The sequence below is a fragment of the Leuresthes tenuis genome, unplaced genomic scaffold (genome assembly GCF_036924035.1).
Source record: "Leuresthes tenuis unplaced genomic scaffold, fLeuTen1.0.hap1 SCAF_23, whole genome shotgun sequence".
NCBI lineage: Eukaryota > Metazoa > Chordata > Actinopteri > Atheriniformes > Atherinopsidae > Leuresthes > Leuresthes tenuis.
Window position 1 is genome coordinate 1,354,893 of NW_027325377.1, and position 16,366 is coordinate 1,371,258.

General features: G+C 43.6%; 1 protein-coding gene across 2 annotated transcripts in view; it reads right to left on the bottom strand.

Annotated features, from left to right (window-relative positions):
* Positions 1-4,358: 4,358 nt before the first annotated feature.
* The window catches only part of eps8a (EGFR pathway substrate 8a, signaling adaptor), a 70,407-nt gene continuing 58,399 nt past the window's right edge, over positions 4,359-16,366 (bottom strand). For both annotated transcript variants that reach the window (XM_072377443.1, XM_072377442.1), the window contains exons 19-22: positions 15,378-15,624; positions 14,056-14,239; positions 13,850-13,982; positions 4,359-6,734 (exon numbers count right to left, since the gene is read on the bottom strand). In XM_072377443.1, coding sequence (XP_072233544.1) covers positions 6,624-6,734; positions 13,850-13,982; positions 14,056-14,239; positions 15,378-15,624 — 675 coding nt within the window. In that variant the 3' untranslated portion in view covers positions 4,359-6,623. The remainder of the gene's footprint in view (positions 6,735-13,849; positions 13,983-14,055; positions 14,240-15,377; positions 15,625-16,366) is intronic.

Consider the following 16,366-nt stretch of genomic DNA (forward strand, 5'->3'; position numbering starts at 1 on the left):
GCTTTCATTTGTTCTAATTTATCTCCTCGTGTGTTACGTTCTGAATGAAAGAAGCTAAACTTTAACCTGTTAAAGCCTGAAAGTGTTCATGATGCCAAAGATAATTACAGCTTTTTCTCCAACTGTAACTTTATTATCAAAGAAAACTCACCTGAACGCCAGAGATGCTCCGAAAGAAAAACTAACCAGAACATGATTTCTATAAATCTTTTATTGCAGAATGAGCAGAGTTATATGGAAAAAGGCACGATGAAAACTATCCACATACAAACACAGATTCTGTAGTGACATTTCTTCCTGATTGGCCTCTACACCTGTTTAGGTACAAAGTCAGATCTCTTATTACTCTTTAATCTGCTGCATCAGAAACTGAAACTACTTTAATCATGAGTCTCATTACGGCTTTGAGCTACAGATCAAACAAATAAATCTTTTCCACCGTTTCATCCTTTAAACTCGACCTCAGCAGACGGCCCGAGAACAATAAGTGCATAAGTCCAACCTGATCTGATCCTACATGGAAGCGTTTCTGTGTGTTCAGGCTGCTCGGGATCAAAGACAGACAAAGGTGCTGGAAAAACCCCAAAATTAAATGATGGAAGCGAGTTGGTGACCGGTGCGAACGAACGTGGTCAGAAATAGAAACAGAGCCAACGAACGTGGTCAGAAACAGAAAGAGCCAACGAACTTGAACAGAAAGCGAACGAACGTGGTCAGAAATGGAGAAACCGAGCGAACCAACGTGGTCAGAAACGGAAACTGAGCCAACGAACGTGGTCAGAAACAAACAGAAAGCAAACGAACGAACGAACGTGGTCAGAAACAAACAGAAAGAGCGAACGAACGTGGTCAGAAACAGAAACTGAGCCAACGAACGTGGTCAGAAATAGAAACTGAGCGAACGAACGTGGTAAGAAACAGAAACAGAGCGAACCAACGTGGTAAGAAACAGAAACAGAGCGAACCAACGTGGTCAGAAACGGAAACTGAGCCAACGAACGTGGTCAGAAACAAACAGAAAGCAAACGAACGAACGAACGTGGTCAGAAACAAACAGAAAGAGCGAACGAACGTGGTCAGAAACAGAAACTGAGCCAACGAACGTGGTCAGAAATAGAAACTGAGCGAACGAACGTGGTAAGAAACAGAAACAGAGCGAACCAACGTGGTAAGAAACAGAAACAGAGCGAACCAACGTGGTCAGAAATAGAAACAGAGCGAACGAACGTGGTCAGAAACAAACAGAAAGCAAACGAACGTGGTCAGAAACAGAAACAGAAAGAGCGAACGAACGTGGTCAGAAACAGAAACAGAGTCAACGAACGTGGTCAGAAACAGAGAAACAGAGCCAACGAACGTGGTCAGAAACTGAAACTGAGCGAACCAACGTGGTCAGAAACAGAAACTGAGCGAACCAACGTGGTCAGAAACAGAAACTGAGCGAACCAACGTGGTCAGAAACAGAAACTGAACGAACGAACGTGGTCAGAAACTGAAACTGAGCGAACCAACGTGGTCAGAAACAGAAACTGAACGAACGAACGTGGTCAGAAACAGAAACAGAAAGAGCGAACGAACGTGGTCAGAAACTGAAACTGAGCCAACGAACGTGGTCAGAAACAGAAAGAGCCAACGAACGTGGTCAGAAACGGAAAGAGCCAACGAACGTGGTCAGAAATAGAAACAGAGCGAACGAACGTGGTCAGAAACTGAAACTGAGCGAACCAACATGGTCAGAAATAGAAACAGAGCAAACGAACGTGGTCAGAAATAGAAACTGAGCGAACGAACGTGGTAAGAAACAGAAACAGAGCGAACGAACGTGGTAAGAAACAGAAACAGAGCGAACCAACGTGGTCAGAAATAGAAACAGAGCGAACGAACGTGGTCAGAAACAGAAACTGAGCGAACCAACGTGGTCAGAAACAGAAACTGAACGAACGAACGTGGTCAGAAACTGAAACTGAGCGAACCAACGTGGTCAGAAACAGAAACTGAACGAACGAACGTGGTCAGAAACAGAAACAGAAAGAGCGAACCAACGTGGTCAGAAACTGAAACTGAGCCAACGAACGTGGTCAGAAACAGAAAGAGCCAACGAACGTGGTCAGAAACGGAAAGAGCCAACGAACGTGGTCAGAAATAGAAACAGAGCGAACGAACGTGGTCAGAAACTGAAACTGAGCGAACCAACATGGTCAGAAATAGAAACAGAGCAAACGAACGTGGTCAGAAATAGAAACTGAGCGAACGAACGTGGTAAGAAACAGAAACAGAGCGAACGAACGTGGTAAGAAACAGAAACAGAGCGAACCAACGTGGTCAGAAATAGAAACAGAGCGAACGAACGTGGTCAGAAACAAACAGAAAGCAAACGAACGTGGTCAGAAACAGAAACAGAAAGAGCGAACGAACGTGGTCAGAAACAGAAACAGAGTCAACGAACGTGGTCAGAAACAGAGAAACAGAGCCAACGAACGTGGTCAGAAACTGAAACTGAGCGAACCAACGTGGTCAGAAACAGAAACTGAACGAACGAACGTGGTCAGAAACTGAAACTGAGCGAACCAACGTGGTCAGAAACAGAAACTGAACGAACGAACGTGGTCAGAAACAGAAACAGAAAGAGCGAACCAACGTGGTCAGAAACTGAAACTGAACGAACGAACGTGGTCAGAAACTGAAACTGAGCCAACGAACGTGGTCAGAAACGGAAAGAGCCAACGAACGTGGTCAGAAATAGAAACAGAGCGAACGAACGTGGTCAGAAACTGAAACTGAGCGAACCAACGTGGTCAGAAATAGAAACAGAGCAAACGAACGTGGTCAGAAATAGAAACTGAGCGAACGAACGTGGTCAGAAACAAACAGAAAGAGCGAACGAACGTGGTCAGAAACAGAAACTGAGCCAACGAACGTGGTCAGAAATAGAAACTGAGCGAACGAACGTGGTAAGAAACAGAAACAGAGCGAACCAACGTGGTCAGAAATAGAAACTGAGCGAACGAACGTGGTCAGAAACAAACAGAAAGAGCGAACGAACGTGGTCAGAAACAGAAACTGAGCCAACGAACGTGGTCAGAAATAGAAACTGAGCCAACGAACGTGGTCAGAAACAGAAAGAGCCAACGAACGTGGTCAGAAACGGAAAGAGCCAACGAACGTGGTCAGAAATAGAAACAGAGCGAACGAACGTGGTCAGAAACTGAAACTGAGCGAACCAACATGGTCAGAAATAGAAACAGAGCAAACGAACGTGGTCAGAAATAGAAACTGAGCGAACGAACGTGGTAAGAAACAGAAACAGAGCGAACGAACGTGGTAAGAAACAGAAACAGAGCGAACCAACGTGGTCAGAAATAGAAACAGAGCGAACGAACGTGGTCAGAAACAAACAGAAAGCAAACGAACGTGGTCAGAAACAGAAACAGAAAGAGCGAACGAACGTGGTCAGAAACAGAAACAGAGTCAACGAACGTGGTCAGAAACAGAGAAACAGAGCCAACGAACGTGGTCAGAAACTGAAACTGAGCGAACCAACGTGGTCAGAAACAGAAACTGAACGAACGAACGTGGTCAGAAACTGAAACTGAGCGAACCAACGTGGTCAGAAACAGAAACTGAACGAACGAACGTGGTCAGAAACAGAAACAGAAAGAGCGAACCAACGTGGTCAGAAACTGAAACTGAACGAACGAACGTGGTCAGAAACTGAAACTGAGCCAACGAACGTGGTCAGAAACGGAAAGAGCCAACGAACGTGGTCAGAAATAGAAACAGAGCGAACGAACGTGGTCAGAAACTGAAACTGAGCGAACCAACGTGGTCAGAAATAGAAACAGAGCAAACGAACGTGGTCAGAAATAGAAACTGAGCGAACGAACGTGGTCAGAAACAAACAGAAAGAGCGAACGAACGTGGTCAGAAACAGAAACTGAGCCAACGAACGTGGTCAGAAATAGAAACTGAGCGAACGAACGTGGTAAGAAACAGAAACAGAGCGAACCAACGTGGTCAGAAATAGAAACAGAGCGAACGAACGTGGTCAGAAACAAACAGAAAGCAAACGAACGTGGTCAGAAACAGAAACAGAAAGAGCGAACGAACGTGGTCAGAAACAGAAACAGAGTCAACGAACGTGGTCAGAAACAGAGAAACAGAGCCAACGAACGTGGTCAGAAACTGAAACTGAGCGAACCAACGTGGTCAGAAACAGAAACTGAGCGAACCAACGTGGTCAGAAACAGAAACTGAACGAACGAACGTGGTCAGAAACTGAAACTGAGCGAACCAACGTGGTCAGAAACAGAAACTGAACGAACGAACGTGGTCAGAAACAGAAAGAGAAAGAGCGAACGAACGTGGTCAGAAACAGAAAGAGCCAACGAACGTGGTCAGAAACAGAAACAGATCGAACGAACGTGGTCAGAAACAGAAACAGATCGAACGAACGTGGTCAGAAACAGAGAAACTGAACGAACGAACGTGGTCAGAAACAGAAACAGATCGAACGAACGTGGTCAGAAACTGAAACTGAGCGAACCAACGTGGTCAGAAACAAACAGAAAGCAAACGAACGTGGTCAGAAACAGAAACAGAAAGAGCGAACGAACGTGGTCAGAAACTGAAACTGAGCCAACGAACGTGGTCAGAAACAGAAACAGATCGAACGAACGTGGTCAGAAACTGAGCGAACGAACGTGGTCAGAAACAAACAGAAAGCGAACGAACGTGGTCAGAAACAGAGAAACTGAACGAACGAACGTGGTCAGAAATAGAGCAAACAAAGGTGGCTGCTCATGTCCTCGTTCAGATTCGTGTTTCCAGATGTTGGATCACTCAAGGCTTTGGAGGATTTCCTGCATTAAAGCAAAAAGTACAGATTTATGTCCTGAAGCGTCACTGAGCAGAGCTCTGATGATCGTGATGTGCTTTCATCTGGCTTTTCTGACTTCTTCCTTTGGTTCAGCTCAGAGGCCGAAGGCTTACACTGACGACACAGATGTTTCAAATGCCAAAAAACATCTGTATAAATCTGTACTTTGTCTCAGAAAAAGACAAAGTAGAAGAAGAGTCTCAGCTAGCACATAAATGATGTTTTTCAGCTTTTTAGTTGTAATAAAAGGGACGAAACGCTCCGTGAAGTTCTGACTCACGAAAAGAGCCTCCTGGAATCAGACTGATGCGACGCTTCTTTGGCTTTGAGCTCGTTGGGAAGCTCTGCGAGTGTCTTATATCCGACCGAGAAAAGAAAGAACCCGATGAAAACAGGGCAGGGAATTCAGCTTTTAGCTCAGCCACCTCCGAGGTTAATCAAAGATGACGATGGTTCCTGGAACCAAAGGCTCTGGAACACCTTCTGCTTTGCTCTGATCATCAATACGATGGGAAGTTATTCGCGACACCATTTTTCTCGGGCTGTGCGGTTACCTGTTGAGGTGGGCGGAGCTTGAAGGAAACGTCGATGAAGCACTTTAACAACCTTTGATTTCGATGAAGCAGCCTTAAAACATCTTATCGGTTAGATTGATCACTCCTCTACAGCACATATTGATCATAAATCATCAGAAACTTCTTGTGCATTTCATCATCAGCTCTATCAATTAGTTTAAAAAGTTTTTCAGATCATCTTAAAATAAGGTTATATTATATGAATATGATATAGCGCTTGGCCCCAGAACTCTGAAACACATATTTTATCAGTCTATTCGTGCATTTTCTACAATACTATATTCACTCGTCGGTTATTATATAAACTATCAGCCTCAGTTTGTGCCTCTCAAGGATTTTTACTACATTCAGTCACTGTGAAAAATTTAAATCAATTTGTCACAATCATAATAAACAATCATTTGTAAAAAAAAAAAAAATGTTGCCTCATTTACCTTCAGTTAAAGCCATTTGCTTCACACATTAATGAGTAGCAACAGCAGCTGCCGAGGCCCCGCCCCCCAGATGACCCGGTCTGCTCTGATTGGTCAGCTGCAGTGGTCTGATCCAGTGGCTCCGCCCACCTTATTGCATCAGCTCCGTGAAATTCAAACTTCAGAAAAAGCTTTGCATAAATCTGCGGTTGTTGTTGGTTTGGAAACCGAAGGAAAAATGTTTGTATAAAATGAAGTACTGGAGGAATATGATAAATTTAAGGTAACTGTTATGAAAAGTAAAATGGAGGGGATGCAGCAGGATGAATATTCGTTGATCCAGATGATCAGAGAACAGATTCTCCACATGGTGACTGGACGCAGGATAGAAGCTGAGAGGCACAACGTGAAGCTGAGGAGCTTCCAGCCGTTCTAACATTAATACTGAGAGGCTTTGCTTTGGAAAATAAATCGGCTTTTCTCCACTTTTTACCAACAAACGAGTCCCCAAAGTGTTCATGTGAACTTCAGGCAAACATGGCAGAATATTCTGTGGTTCGAACATACAGGACGTCCGGAGGTCAGTCGGCCGGTCAGTTTGAGTTTGTTCTACGGAGACGAGCTGAGGAGTTCCTGCCTGCGCCGCATGATCTCCACGAACTCTGCGCGGTCCGCCGCCGCCTGAGGATCAAGAGCGTGAGAAGACAGCAGGCTGCAGTTTGAACAGATAAAGAGTAAAGGGACGAAGGCTCGTGGTGCTCAGTGGGTGCTGCCTTCATCAAAAGACTCCACCCCTGAATCACAGGTACTGGCTGCCAGTTTCTCCTGCCGCCTCCTCATGATCTCCTGGAGCTCAGAGCCTGAACTCTTCTGGAGGAGCAGAGAAGTCCAGGAAGACAAGGAGAGAGAGAGAAAGAGGGGATGAGAGATGGTTAGAAGGCAGAAATACAACCTCAAAATGTAGATCTGATCTGAGGAGACTCTCAGGGGGAAACAACTGATTTATATACTCCTGTCTGACTCGACTGAATGTAGGTGAATACCATTTTAAACCGGTTTACACCAGTTTACACAAGTTTACACCGGTTTACACCAGTATAAACCGGTTTACACCGGTTTAAACCAGTTTAGACCAGTTTACACAAGTTTACACCGGTTTACACCAGTTAAAACCAGTTTACACCAGTTAAAACCAATTTACACCAGTTTAAACCGGTTTACACCAGCAACTGTTCAATGACTGACTGCTTTGGTGTAACTGACTAAAAGTGCAGAATTCCTCTTCACTGAATGTAGGTGAATACCATTTTAAACTGGTTTACACCAGCTTAGACCAGTTTAAACTGTTTTACACCAGTTTACACCGGTTTACACCAGAATAAACCGGTTTACACCAGCTTAAACCAGTTTAGACCAGTTTAAACTGTTCAATGACTGACTGCTTTGGTGTAACTGACTAAAAGTGCAGAATTCCTCTTCATTCACTCAGTATTGAGTCATATAACCTGCAGTGGTGCCGTTTGTTTGTTCTGTTGGGCCTCAGAACTCGTCGATGGCTTCATTCGACATGCTGAGTCGACTCCGACTTCAGAGCAGTGAGTTAACGTGACGTTAACTGTTAAATAAAAGCAAATCAATCCAGAACGTGTTGGTTTTTAATTTTTGCCGAACTGAGCTGCATCCATGTTGGACTTTCAGTCTCCTGAACTTCTGCGTCGCAAAGTTACGACTTTTTGTAGATTGTTTGTGGTACTTGTGGACTGAGCGCTGCTCCTTCACACTCTCACCGTCTCTAAAACAGTTTCCTACCAGGCGTTCTCCTACAAGCCTCTGACAGATTTGTTGGGCTGCCTCAATAAGTCGTGGCACCCCCAGAGAGTCTCCCCAGACCTCCTCACTGCTTCTGAAGCGACTGAGCGTCTGTTAGACAAAGATCTACTGAGCGCCTCTGCTGCGTCTTTACACACTGAACCAGAAGATTTTATCAGCAAAGTCTCCTGAGTCGGAGCCTGACAGCACTGGCTGCGGTTAGATGGTGTTTCAACTGAAGGTAACTCCATGTAATCTCAGCCAGGGGCCTCAACCAACCTCAGGAAGCCTTCGGTGACGGCTGCTGCGAGCTGCAAGGAGCATGTGGATGAGATTATCTACAGCGTGGGTCAGCTGGTGAGTCAGGAGGCATGCTGGGTAACTGGAGGACTTCTTACCACTGGCTGCACAAACATCCGAGTTTCACCAGTTTAGTTGCAGAGCTCGACATTCTTACCCAGACCAGGAGGAGAATGTGAAGCGAAAATGTCTGAATTATGACTGAATCTGATCTTTGTGCAACCAGCAGCAGGTGAAAAAGCTTTTCAGGTGAACTCCTGATCCAGAAATCAGACCAGATACAAACCAACCATACTTACCATCTTCAGCACAAACCCTCACAATCAGGGAATTTCTCTAAAGTTGGTTTTACTTAAACTTACACCACAGAAGACATGAGATCTAAGCTAATTCAGACAGAATCAGGTTTGTCTCTTCACATTTCACTCCTGCCAGTGAATACATCTACATCCTGTACAGGTGGGTGGGGGTGCAGGGGTGGGGGGTGGGGTTCCAGATAAAGGGGAAGTTCTGGAGCTGGTTCTTAGGGAGCTTAAGGCGGACTTACTGCACAGCCACAGCGGGACATACTGGCGTTACCTTAAATGCTGATAGACATGGAGCCTCATTCTGATGGCCAGATACAGGATTTCATGCACTTATTAAAAAATAATTATGAATAATAATTATTATTGCAAAACGTTCATGACGAAACAGTCCAAGTCAGGACCAACTTTCTCAAGTCAAGAACCCAACTCTTAGGTCAGAAACACTGTCGTTCCCAAGTCTGAACCAACAAGATCCAAAGATCCAAAGACCCAAAGATCCAGAGATCCAAAGATCCAGAGACCCAGAGATCCAAAGATCCAGAGATCCAAAGATCCAGAGATCCAAAGACCCAAAGATCCAGAGATCCAAAGATCCAGAGATCCAAAGATCCAGAGACCCAGAGATCCAAAGATCCAGAGATCCAGAGATCCAAAGATCCAGAGATCCAAAGATCCAAAGATCCAAAGACCCAGAGATCCAAAGATCCAGAGATCCAAAGATCCAGAGATCCAAAGATCTAAAGATCCAGAGATCTAAAGATCCAGAGATCCAAAGATCCTAAGATCCAAAGACCCAGAGATCCAAAGGCCCAGAGATCCAAAGACCCAGAGATCCAAAGACCCAGAGATCCAAAGATCTAAAGATCCAGAGATCTAAAGATCCAGAGATCCAAAGATCCTAAGATCCAAAGACCCAGAGATCCAAAGACCCAAAGATCCAAAGACCCAGAGATCTAAAGATCCAGAGATCCAAAGACCCAAAGATCCAAAGACCCAAAGATCCAAAGATCCAGAGATCCAAAGACCCAAAGATCCAAAGACCCAGAGATCTAAAGATCCAGAGATCCAAAGACCCAAAGATCCAAAGACCCAGAGATCTAAAGATCCAGAGATCCAAAGACCCAAAGATCCAAAGACCCAGAGATCCAGAGATCCAAAGATCTAAAGATCCAAAGATCCAAAGATCCAAAGACCCAGAGATCCAAAGATCCAGAGATCCAAAGATCCAGAGATCCAAAGATCTAAAGATCCAGAGATCCAAAGATCCTAAGATCCAAAGACCCAGAGATCCAAAGGCCCAGAGATCCAAAGACCCAGAGATCCAAAGATCTAAAGATCCAGAGATCTAAAGATCCTAAGATCCAAAGACCCAGAGATCCAAAGATCCAGAGATCCAGAGATCCAAAGACCCAAAGACCCAAAGACCCAGAGATCTAAAGATCCAGAGATCCAAAGACCCAAAGATCCAAAGACCCAGAGATCTAAAGATCCAGAGATCCAAAGATCCAAAGATCCAAAGATCCAAAGACCCAGAGATCCAAAGATCCAGAGATCCAGAGATCCAAAGATCCTAAGATCCAAAGACCCAGAGATCCAAAGATCCAGAGATCCAGAGATCCAAAGGCCCAGAGATCCAAAGACCCAGAGATCCAAAGATCTAAAGATCCAGAGATCTAAAGATCCAGAGATCCAAAGACCCAGAGATCCAAAGACCCAGAGATCCAAAGATCTAAAGATCCAGAGATCTAAAGATCCAGAGATCCAAAGATCCTAAGATCCAAAGACCCAGAGATCCAAAGATCCAGAGATCCAAAGACCCAGAGATCCAGAGATCCAAAGACCCAGAGATCCAAAGACCCAGAGATCAAAAGGCCCAGAGATCCAAAGACCCAAAGATCCAAAGATCCAGAGATCCAAAGACCCAAAGATCCAAAGACCCAGAGATCTAAAGATCCAGAGATCCAAAGACCCAAAGATCCAAAGACCCAGAGATCTAAAGACCCAGAGATCTAAAGATCCAGAGATCCAAAGACCCAAAGATCCAAAGACCCAGAGATCCAGAGATCCAAAGATCTAAAGATCCAAAGATCCAAAGATCCAAAGACCCAGAGATCCAAAGATCCAGAGATCCAAAGATCCAGAGATCCAAAGATCTAAAGATCCAGAGATCCAAAGATCCTAAGATCCAAAGACCCAGAGATCCAAAGGCCCAGAGATCCAAAGACCCAGAGATCCAAAGATCTAAAGATCCTAAGATCCAAAGATCCAGAGATCTAAAGATCCTAAGATCCAAAGACCCAGAGATCCAAAGATCCAGAGATCCAGAGATCCAAAGACCCAAAGACCCAAAGACCCAGAGATCTAAAGATCCAGAGATCCAAAGACCCAAAGATCCAAAGACCCAGAGATCTAAAGATCCAGAGATCCAAAGATCCAAAGATCCAAAGATCCAAAGACCCAGAGATCCAAAGATCCAGAGATCCAAAGATCCTAAGATCCAAAGACCCAGAGATCCAAAGATCCAGAGATCCAGAGATCCAAAGGCCCAGAGATCCAAAGGCCCAGAGATCCAAAGACCCAGAGATCCAAAGATCTAAAGATCCAGAGATCTAAAGATCCAGAGATCCAAAGATCCTAAGATCCAAAGACCCAGAGATCCAAAGATCCAGAGATCCAGAGATCCAAAGACCCAAAGACCCAAAGACCCAAAGACCCAGAGATCTAAAGATCCAGAGATCCAAAGACCCAAAGATCCAAAGACCCAGAGATCTAAAGATCCAGAGATCCAAAGATCCAAAGATCCAAAGACCCAGAGATCCAAAGATCTAAAGATCTAGGGATCCAAAGATCCGGAGATCCAAAAATCAAAAAAGAAGGTGACTTTGCCTCCTTGGTAGGTTGTTGGCCCACAAGCCAGCAACCAAAAACAAGTCCAGACGAGTCAAAACCAACGAGTCCTGTCCGGTCATTCCCACGTCCTGTTTGTCACCGAAGTCGAGTCCAAGGTGAAAGTCGTATGTAAGAGTAGAACCGCTGCCTGGGTTTTTAATCTTTGGCTTTAGGAGTTATTTCCCATCAAAAGGCTCAAGTCAAAGTAAAGTCACGAATCGTGCTGCTTTTACTTTAAGAGCTCTTCTATATTTCTAATTTTAAATCAGAGGAGCCGACTCACCCCACATAAAATCTGCTGAGTCACTTTAAAATAAGCTCTGGCCAACAGAACGAGGCTGTGAACACGGTGATGTGAAACGATACCTTAATGAATGTGGTAACACAATCAGAAGATCAAAGGAGGGTCAGAAGAAAACCTGCAGGTGGGAAATAGACACCACACACCAGACCTTGGCAGAGTTGGGGGATAGAAAGCTTAAAGACAGAAAAGAGGCCTTCAGCTTCCAGGGACCAACACTCTGCAGCAAACAGGGCCGAGGTCACGTTTACCTCCAGGACATTAAGCGTCTCAGACCAGGATCACAGCTGTAATTATTCATTAAACTGATCTATGATGGGATAAAAGTTTTTAACTCAACATTGAACAAATAGAAAAGGCTAAAAGCCTTCATTCTTTACCCCTTAACTTAGAGATAAGCTCCTCCCTCATCACCTGAGTCTGAACTCGTTGGAGCCCCCTGGTGGACAAATGATTTTTCACACACAGGAAACATTTTGACAAATTCTTCTATAAAATGTGGAACTACATCTGATCCTCTCTCCTGATCAGATAATAATTGATTAGACTTGGAGTCCTGGTTGAAAACGCCTGTTTGAGCTCGTCTCTGTTCGCCGCAGGTCGTGTTTGATGAACCAATCAGCGGGCTGGAAGCTCGGTCTCGACTCGCATCAGAAAACAACAACAAAAAGAGCCAATAAATCCAGAAACATCCAACAAACAGCATTTCCCATGATGACTGACAGATGTGCTGAGCAGGAAGGAAAATTAAAAACGTGTTCTCAGATTATCTCATTTATTACATTACAAAACATCCTTTAAATATCAGGAATGTTTCTGGCTCTAAAACTCATGAGTAAAAACATTCCAACGCTGCAACATTTTTCAAACGTAAAAATTTCATTTTTCAACGTCTCTTCCCATATTAATAAATGGTGAGAAATGCCTTTGAACGTCTCTTCCCATAATAATGAATTGCCAGAATTGCCTTTTCCCATAACAGTGAACGTCTCTTCCCATAACATTAAATGGCGAGAAATGCCTTTTCCCATAACATTGAACGTCTCTTCCCATAACATTAAATGGCGAGAAATGCCTTTTCCCATAACTTTGAACGTCTCTTCCCATAATATTAAATGGTGAGAAATGCCTTTTCCCATAACTTTGAACGTCTCTTCCCATAATATTAAATGGCGAGAAATGCACCTTTTCCCATAATATTGAACGTCTCTTCCCATAATAATGAATTGCCAGAATTGCCTTTTCCCATAACAGTGAACGTCTCTTCCCATAACATTAAATGGCGAGAAATGCCTTTTCCCATAACATTGAACGTCTCTTCCCATAACATTAAATGGCGAGAAATGCCTTTTCCCATAACTTTGAACGTCTCTTCCCATAATATTAAATGGCGAGAAATGCCTTTTCCCATAACTTTGAACGTCTCTTCCCATAATATTAAATGGCGAGAAATGCCTTTTCCCATAACTTTGAACGTCTCTTCCCATAACATTAAATGGCGAGAAATGCCTTTTCCCATAACATTGAACGTCTCTTCCCATAACATTAAATGGCGAGAAATGCCTTTTCCCATAACTTTGAACGTCTCTTCCCATAATATTAAATGGTGAGAAATGCCTTTTCCCATAACTTTGAACGTCTCTTCCCATAATATTAAATGGCGAGAAATGCACCTTTTCCCATAATATTGAACGTCTCTTCCCATAATAATGAATTGCCAGAATTGCCTTTTCCCATAACAGTGAACGTCTCTTCCCATAACATTAAATGGCGAGAAATGCCTTTTCCCATAACATTGAACGTCTCTTCCCATAACATTAAATGGCGAGAAATGCCTTTTCCCATAACTTTGAACGTCTCTTCCCATAATATTAAATGGCGAGAAATGCCTTTTCCCATAACTTTGAACGTCTCTTCCCATATCCCCACGTTTACTAAAGATTCAGATGTTTGGACCTTTTTCTGCAGCAGAAGGTGTTTTCAGCTCATTAAAGCTGATGAAACTGGGTCTTTTTTATGGTTCTTTTTTAAATATTCCAGCTGCTTTCTCAGATTATGAAAGTTTTCCAACTAAAACCTGGAAATTCTGACACATTTTTTCCTGAATCTTAAATATTTTATTCAAACCGAGTCACTGCAGCTTTTCCAGTTTCATCTTTTCCGGCTCTAAAAATGAACCTACTGAATATTACAGTTATTATTGTTTAAATATACCTTTTTCAGATGCTTGTTAACATGTCAGGACTTCATCGTTTTACAGATTTAATCCTAATTTTATGGCTCAGTCTGAAAACTGAGTTATTTGGAAACCTGCAGCTGGTTTTATGAGATTTTACTCCACTTTAGTCATGTGATCTCAGCAGTCATGTGACACCCACCTCCAGCGCCGCCTTCTGCACGCTGACCTGACTGAAGACTCGCGCTCCGTCGTCGGGACAAACCGTCCTCAGCTCCTCCTTGTTGAGGGAGAACAGCTGAGCTCCGGTCAGCACGCCGAGGCTGCTGATGGTGCTGCACGCACAAAGCGCCACGTTAGCGTGAAGAAGACGTTTTAAGGTGGACTCTGACACACCGACACACTCACACTGGGCTGAAGCCTTTGGCCTCCAGCCAGGCTTTGACTTCATCTGGAGACGAGTCGTAGCTGATGTTGATGCCCGGCAGGCTGCTGCTGCGAGACGGAATCTGAAACTTCTTCTGAGCGCTGCGACCCAAAGTCAGCCTGTGCACCAGCTCGTCCTGAACCTCCTCCATGTTGGACTTCCTGCCTGCAGACGAGCAACAGACGGAGAAGTGAAACCTCACCGGAGAAGGACGAGGAGCCTCTACCAGCCCCATAACACGTGGAAAAAAACTCAGGATCTTAAAATATCAAATATATTTCAGATGATTTTTGTTCTTTTTAGTCTGGAAGAGTTAAAAATCTCTACATTTATGGATAAAAAGGTTTTATCTTAATGAGGAAACTAAAAGAAAGAATAAAACTACATTAGAGAGAAGCTGTAATTTAGCATTTAGAAACGTTTATGTTCCAACTTTATTACCAAACCATAATATTAAATGGCGAGAAATGCCTTTTCCCATAACTTTGAACGTCTCTTCCCATAATATTAAATGGCGAGAAATGCTTTTTCCCATAACATTGAACGTCTCTTCCCATAATATTAAATGGCGAGAAATGCCTTTTCCCATAACTTTGAACGTCTCTTCCCATAATATTAAATGGCGAGAAATGCCTTTTCCCATAACTTTGAACATCTCTTCCCATAATAATGAATGGCGAGAAATGCCTTTTCCCATAATATTAAATGGCGAGAAATGTCTTTTCCCATAACTTTGAACGTCTCTTCCCATAATAATGAATGGCGAGAAATGTCTTTTCCCATAACTTTGAACGTCTCTTCCCATAATAATGAATGGCGAGAAATGCCTTTTCCCATAATATTAAATGGCGAGAAATGTCTTTTCCCATAACATTGAACGTCTCTTCCCATAACATTAAATGGCGAGAAATGCTTTTTCCCATAACATTGAACGTCTCTTCCCATAATAATGAATGGCGAGAAATGCCTTTTCCCATAACTTTGAACGTCTCTTCCCATAATATTAAATGGCGAGAAATGCCTTTTCCCATAACATTGAACGTCTCTTACCATAACATTAAATGGCGAGAAATGCCTTTTCCCATAACATTGAACGTCTCTTCCCATAATAATGAATGGCGAGAAATGCCTTTTCCCATAACTTTGAACGTTTATGTTCCAATTTTATTACCAAACTAAATCACAGCTTCATGACCTTCGCTTTATTTCTCATCGTTTACAGAAATGTCATCATCCTAATATGGGAGAAAGTGAAGGAAGCCTAATAACGAGTCATTAAAAAGTCATTTTCCTAAATACTCACGGCCTCCAGCTGCAGGATTCTGGTTGCTTCGCTCCCTCGTGACGACGCTGCCGGCGTCGCTGGACGTGCTGCTGTTCTGCCGGCTGATGGAGCTGCTGCCGGCGGCCGGCTTGGCGGGCTCTGGGATTGGAGGAGGCAGCGGTGGCGTGGGGAGTCTGGCAGGGGCAGGAGGCGGTGGAGTGGGGGGAAGGGGCACCGGAGCGGCTGCAGGTTTAGCCGGGAGGGGGTCTGTCTTTGAGGTCTGCTTCTGTCGGAGGACACAAGTAGAGCTGAACGTCTGCTGGAGGTTAAATCAAACTGATGCATGCTAATGCATGCTAACTGTGCACACATTAGCATGCTAATGCATAATGCTAATGATGAAGCTCCATCACAAACCAAACAGGACTTGTTGTGTTTCACCATGCAAACAACAACCTTCCAGCTGTGCTAATAGCCTGTTAAATGCAGTAAGTTCAATTACTTTATGTCATAAAACAAGCGCAACACACCTCGAAATACTATAAAAATATTCCATCATCATCCGTGAAAATGAGTTTATTCTTGTTAATTGAATGTTAGCATGCTAACGAGTCATTTTCATACCGAGCTGGTTGGTTTAAGCTGATCAGAACCTTAGATATAGAACAATATCCTCAAACTCAATCTTCACGATAATGATGCAAATGTGTTACTGAACACATGCTAAGTAGCATGCTAACAAACGTAGCGTCTGCTGTTTCTACTGCCAAACTTTAGCCGTTTAGTTAACAAGAGACAGACAACGTGCCGGATCTCATAAAAATGTTTATTCCCTCAAGTTGGAAAGCTGAAATGCTAACTGTGCACACATTAGCATGCCAATGCATAATGCTAATGATGGAGCTCCATCACAAACCAAACAGGACTTATTGTGTTTCACCATGCAAACAACAACCTTCCAGCTGTGCTAATAGCCTGTTAAGCAGTAAGTTCAATTACTTTGTCATAAAACAAAGACAACACATCTC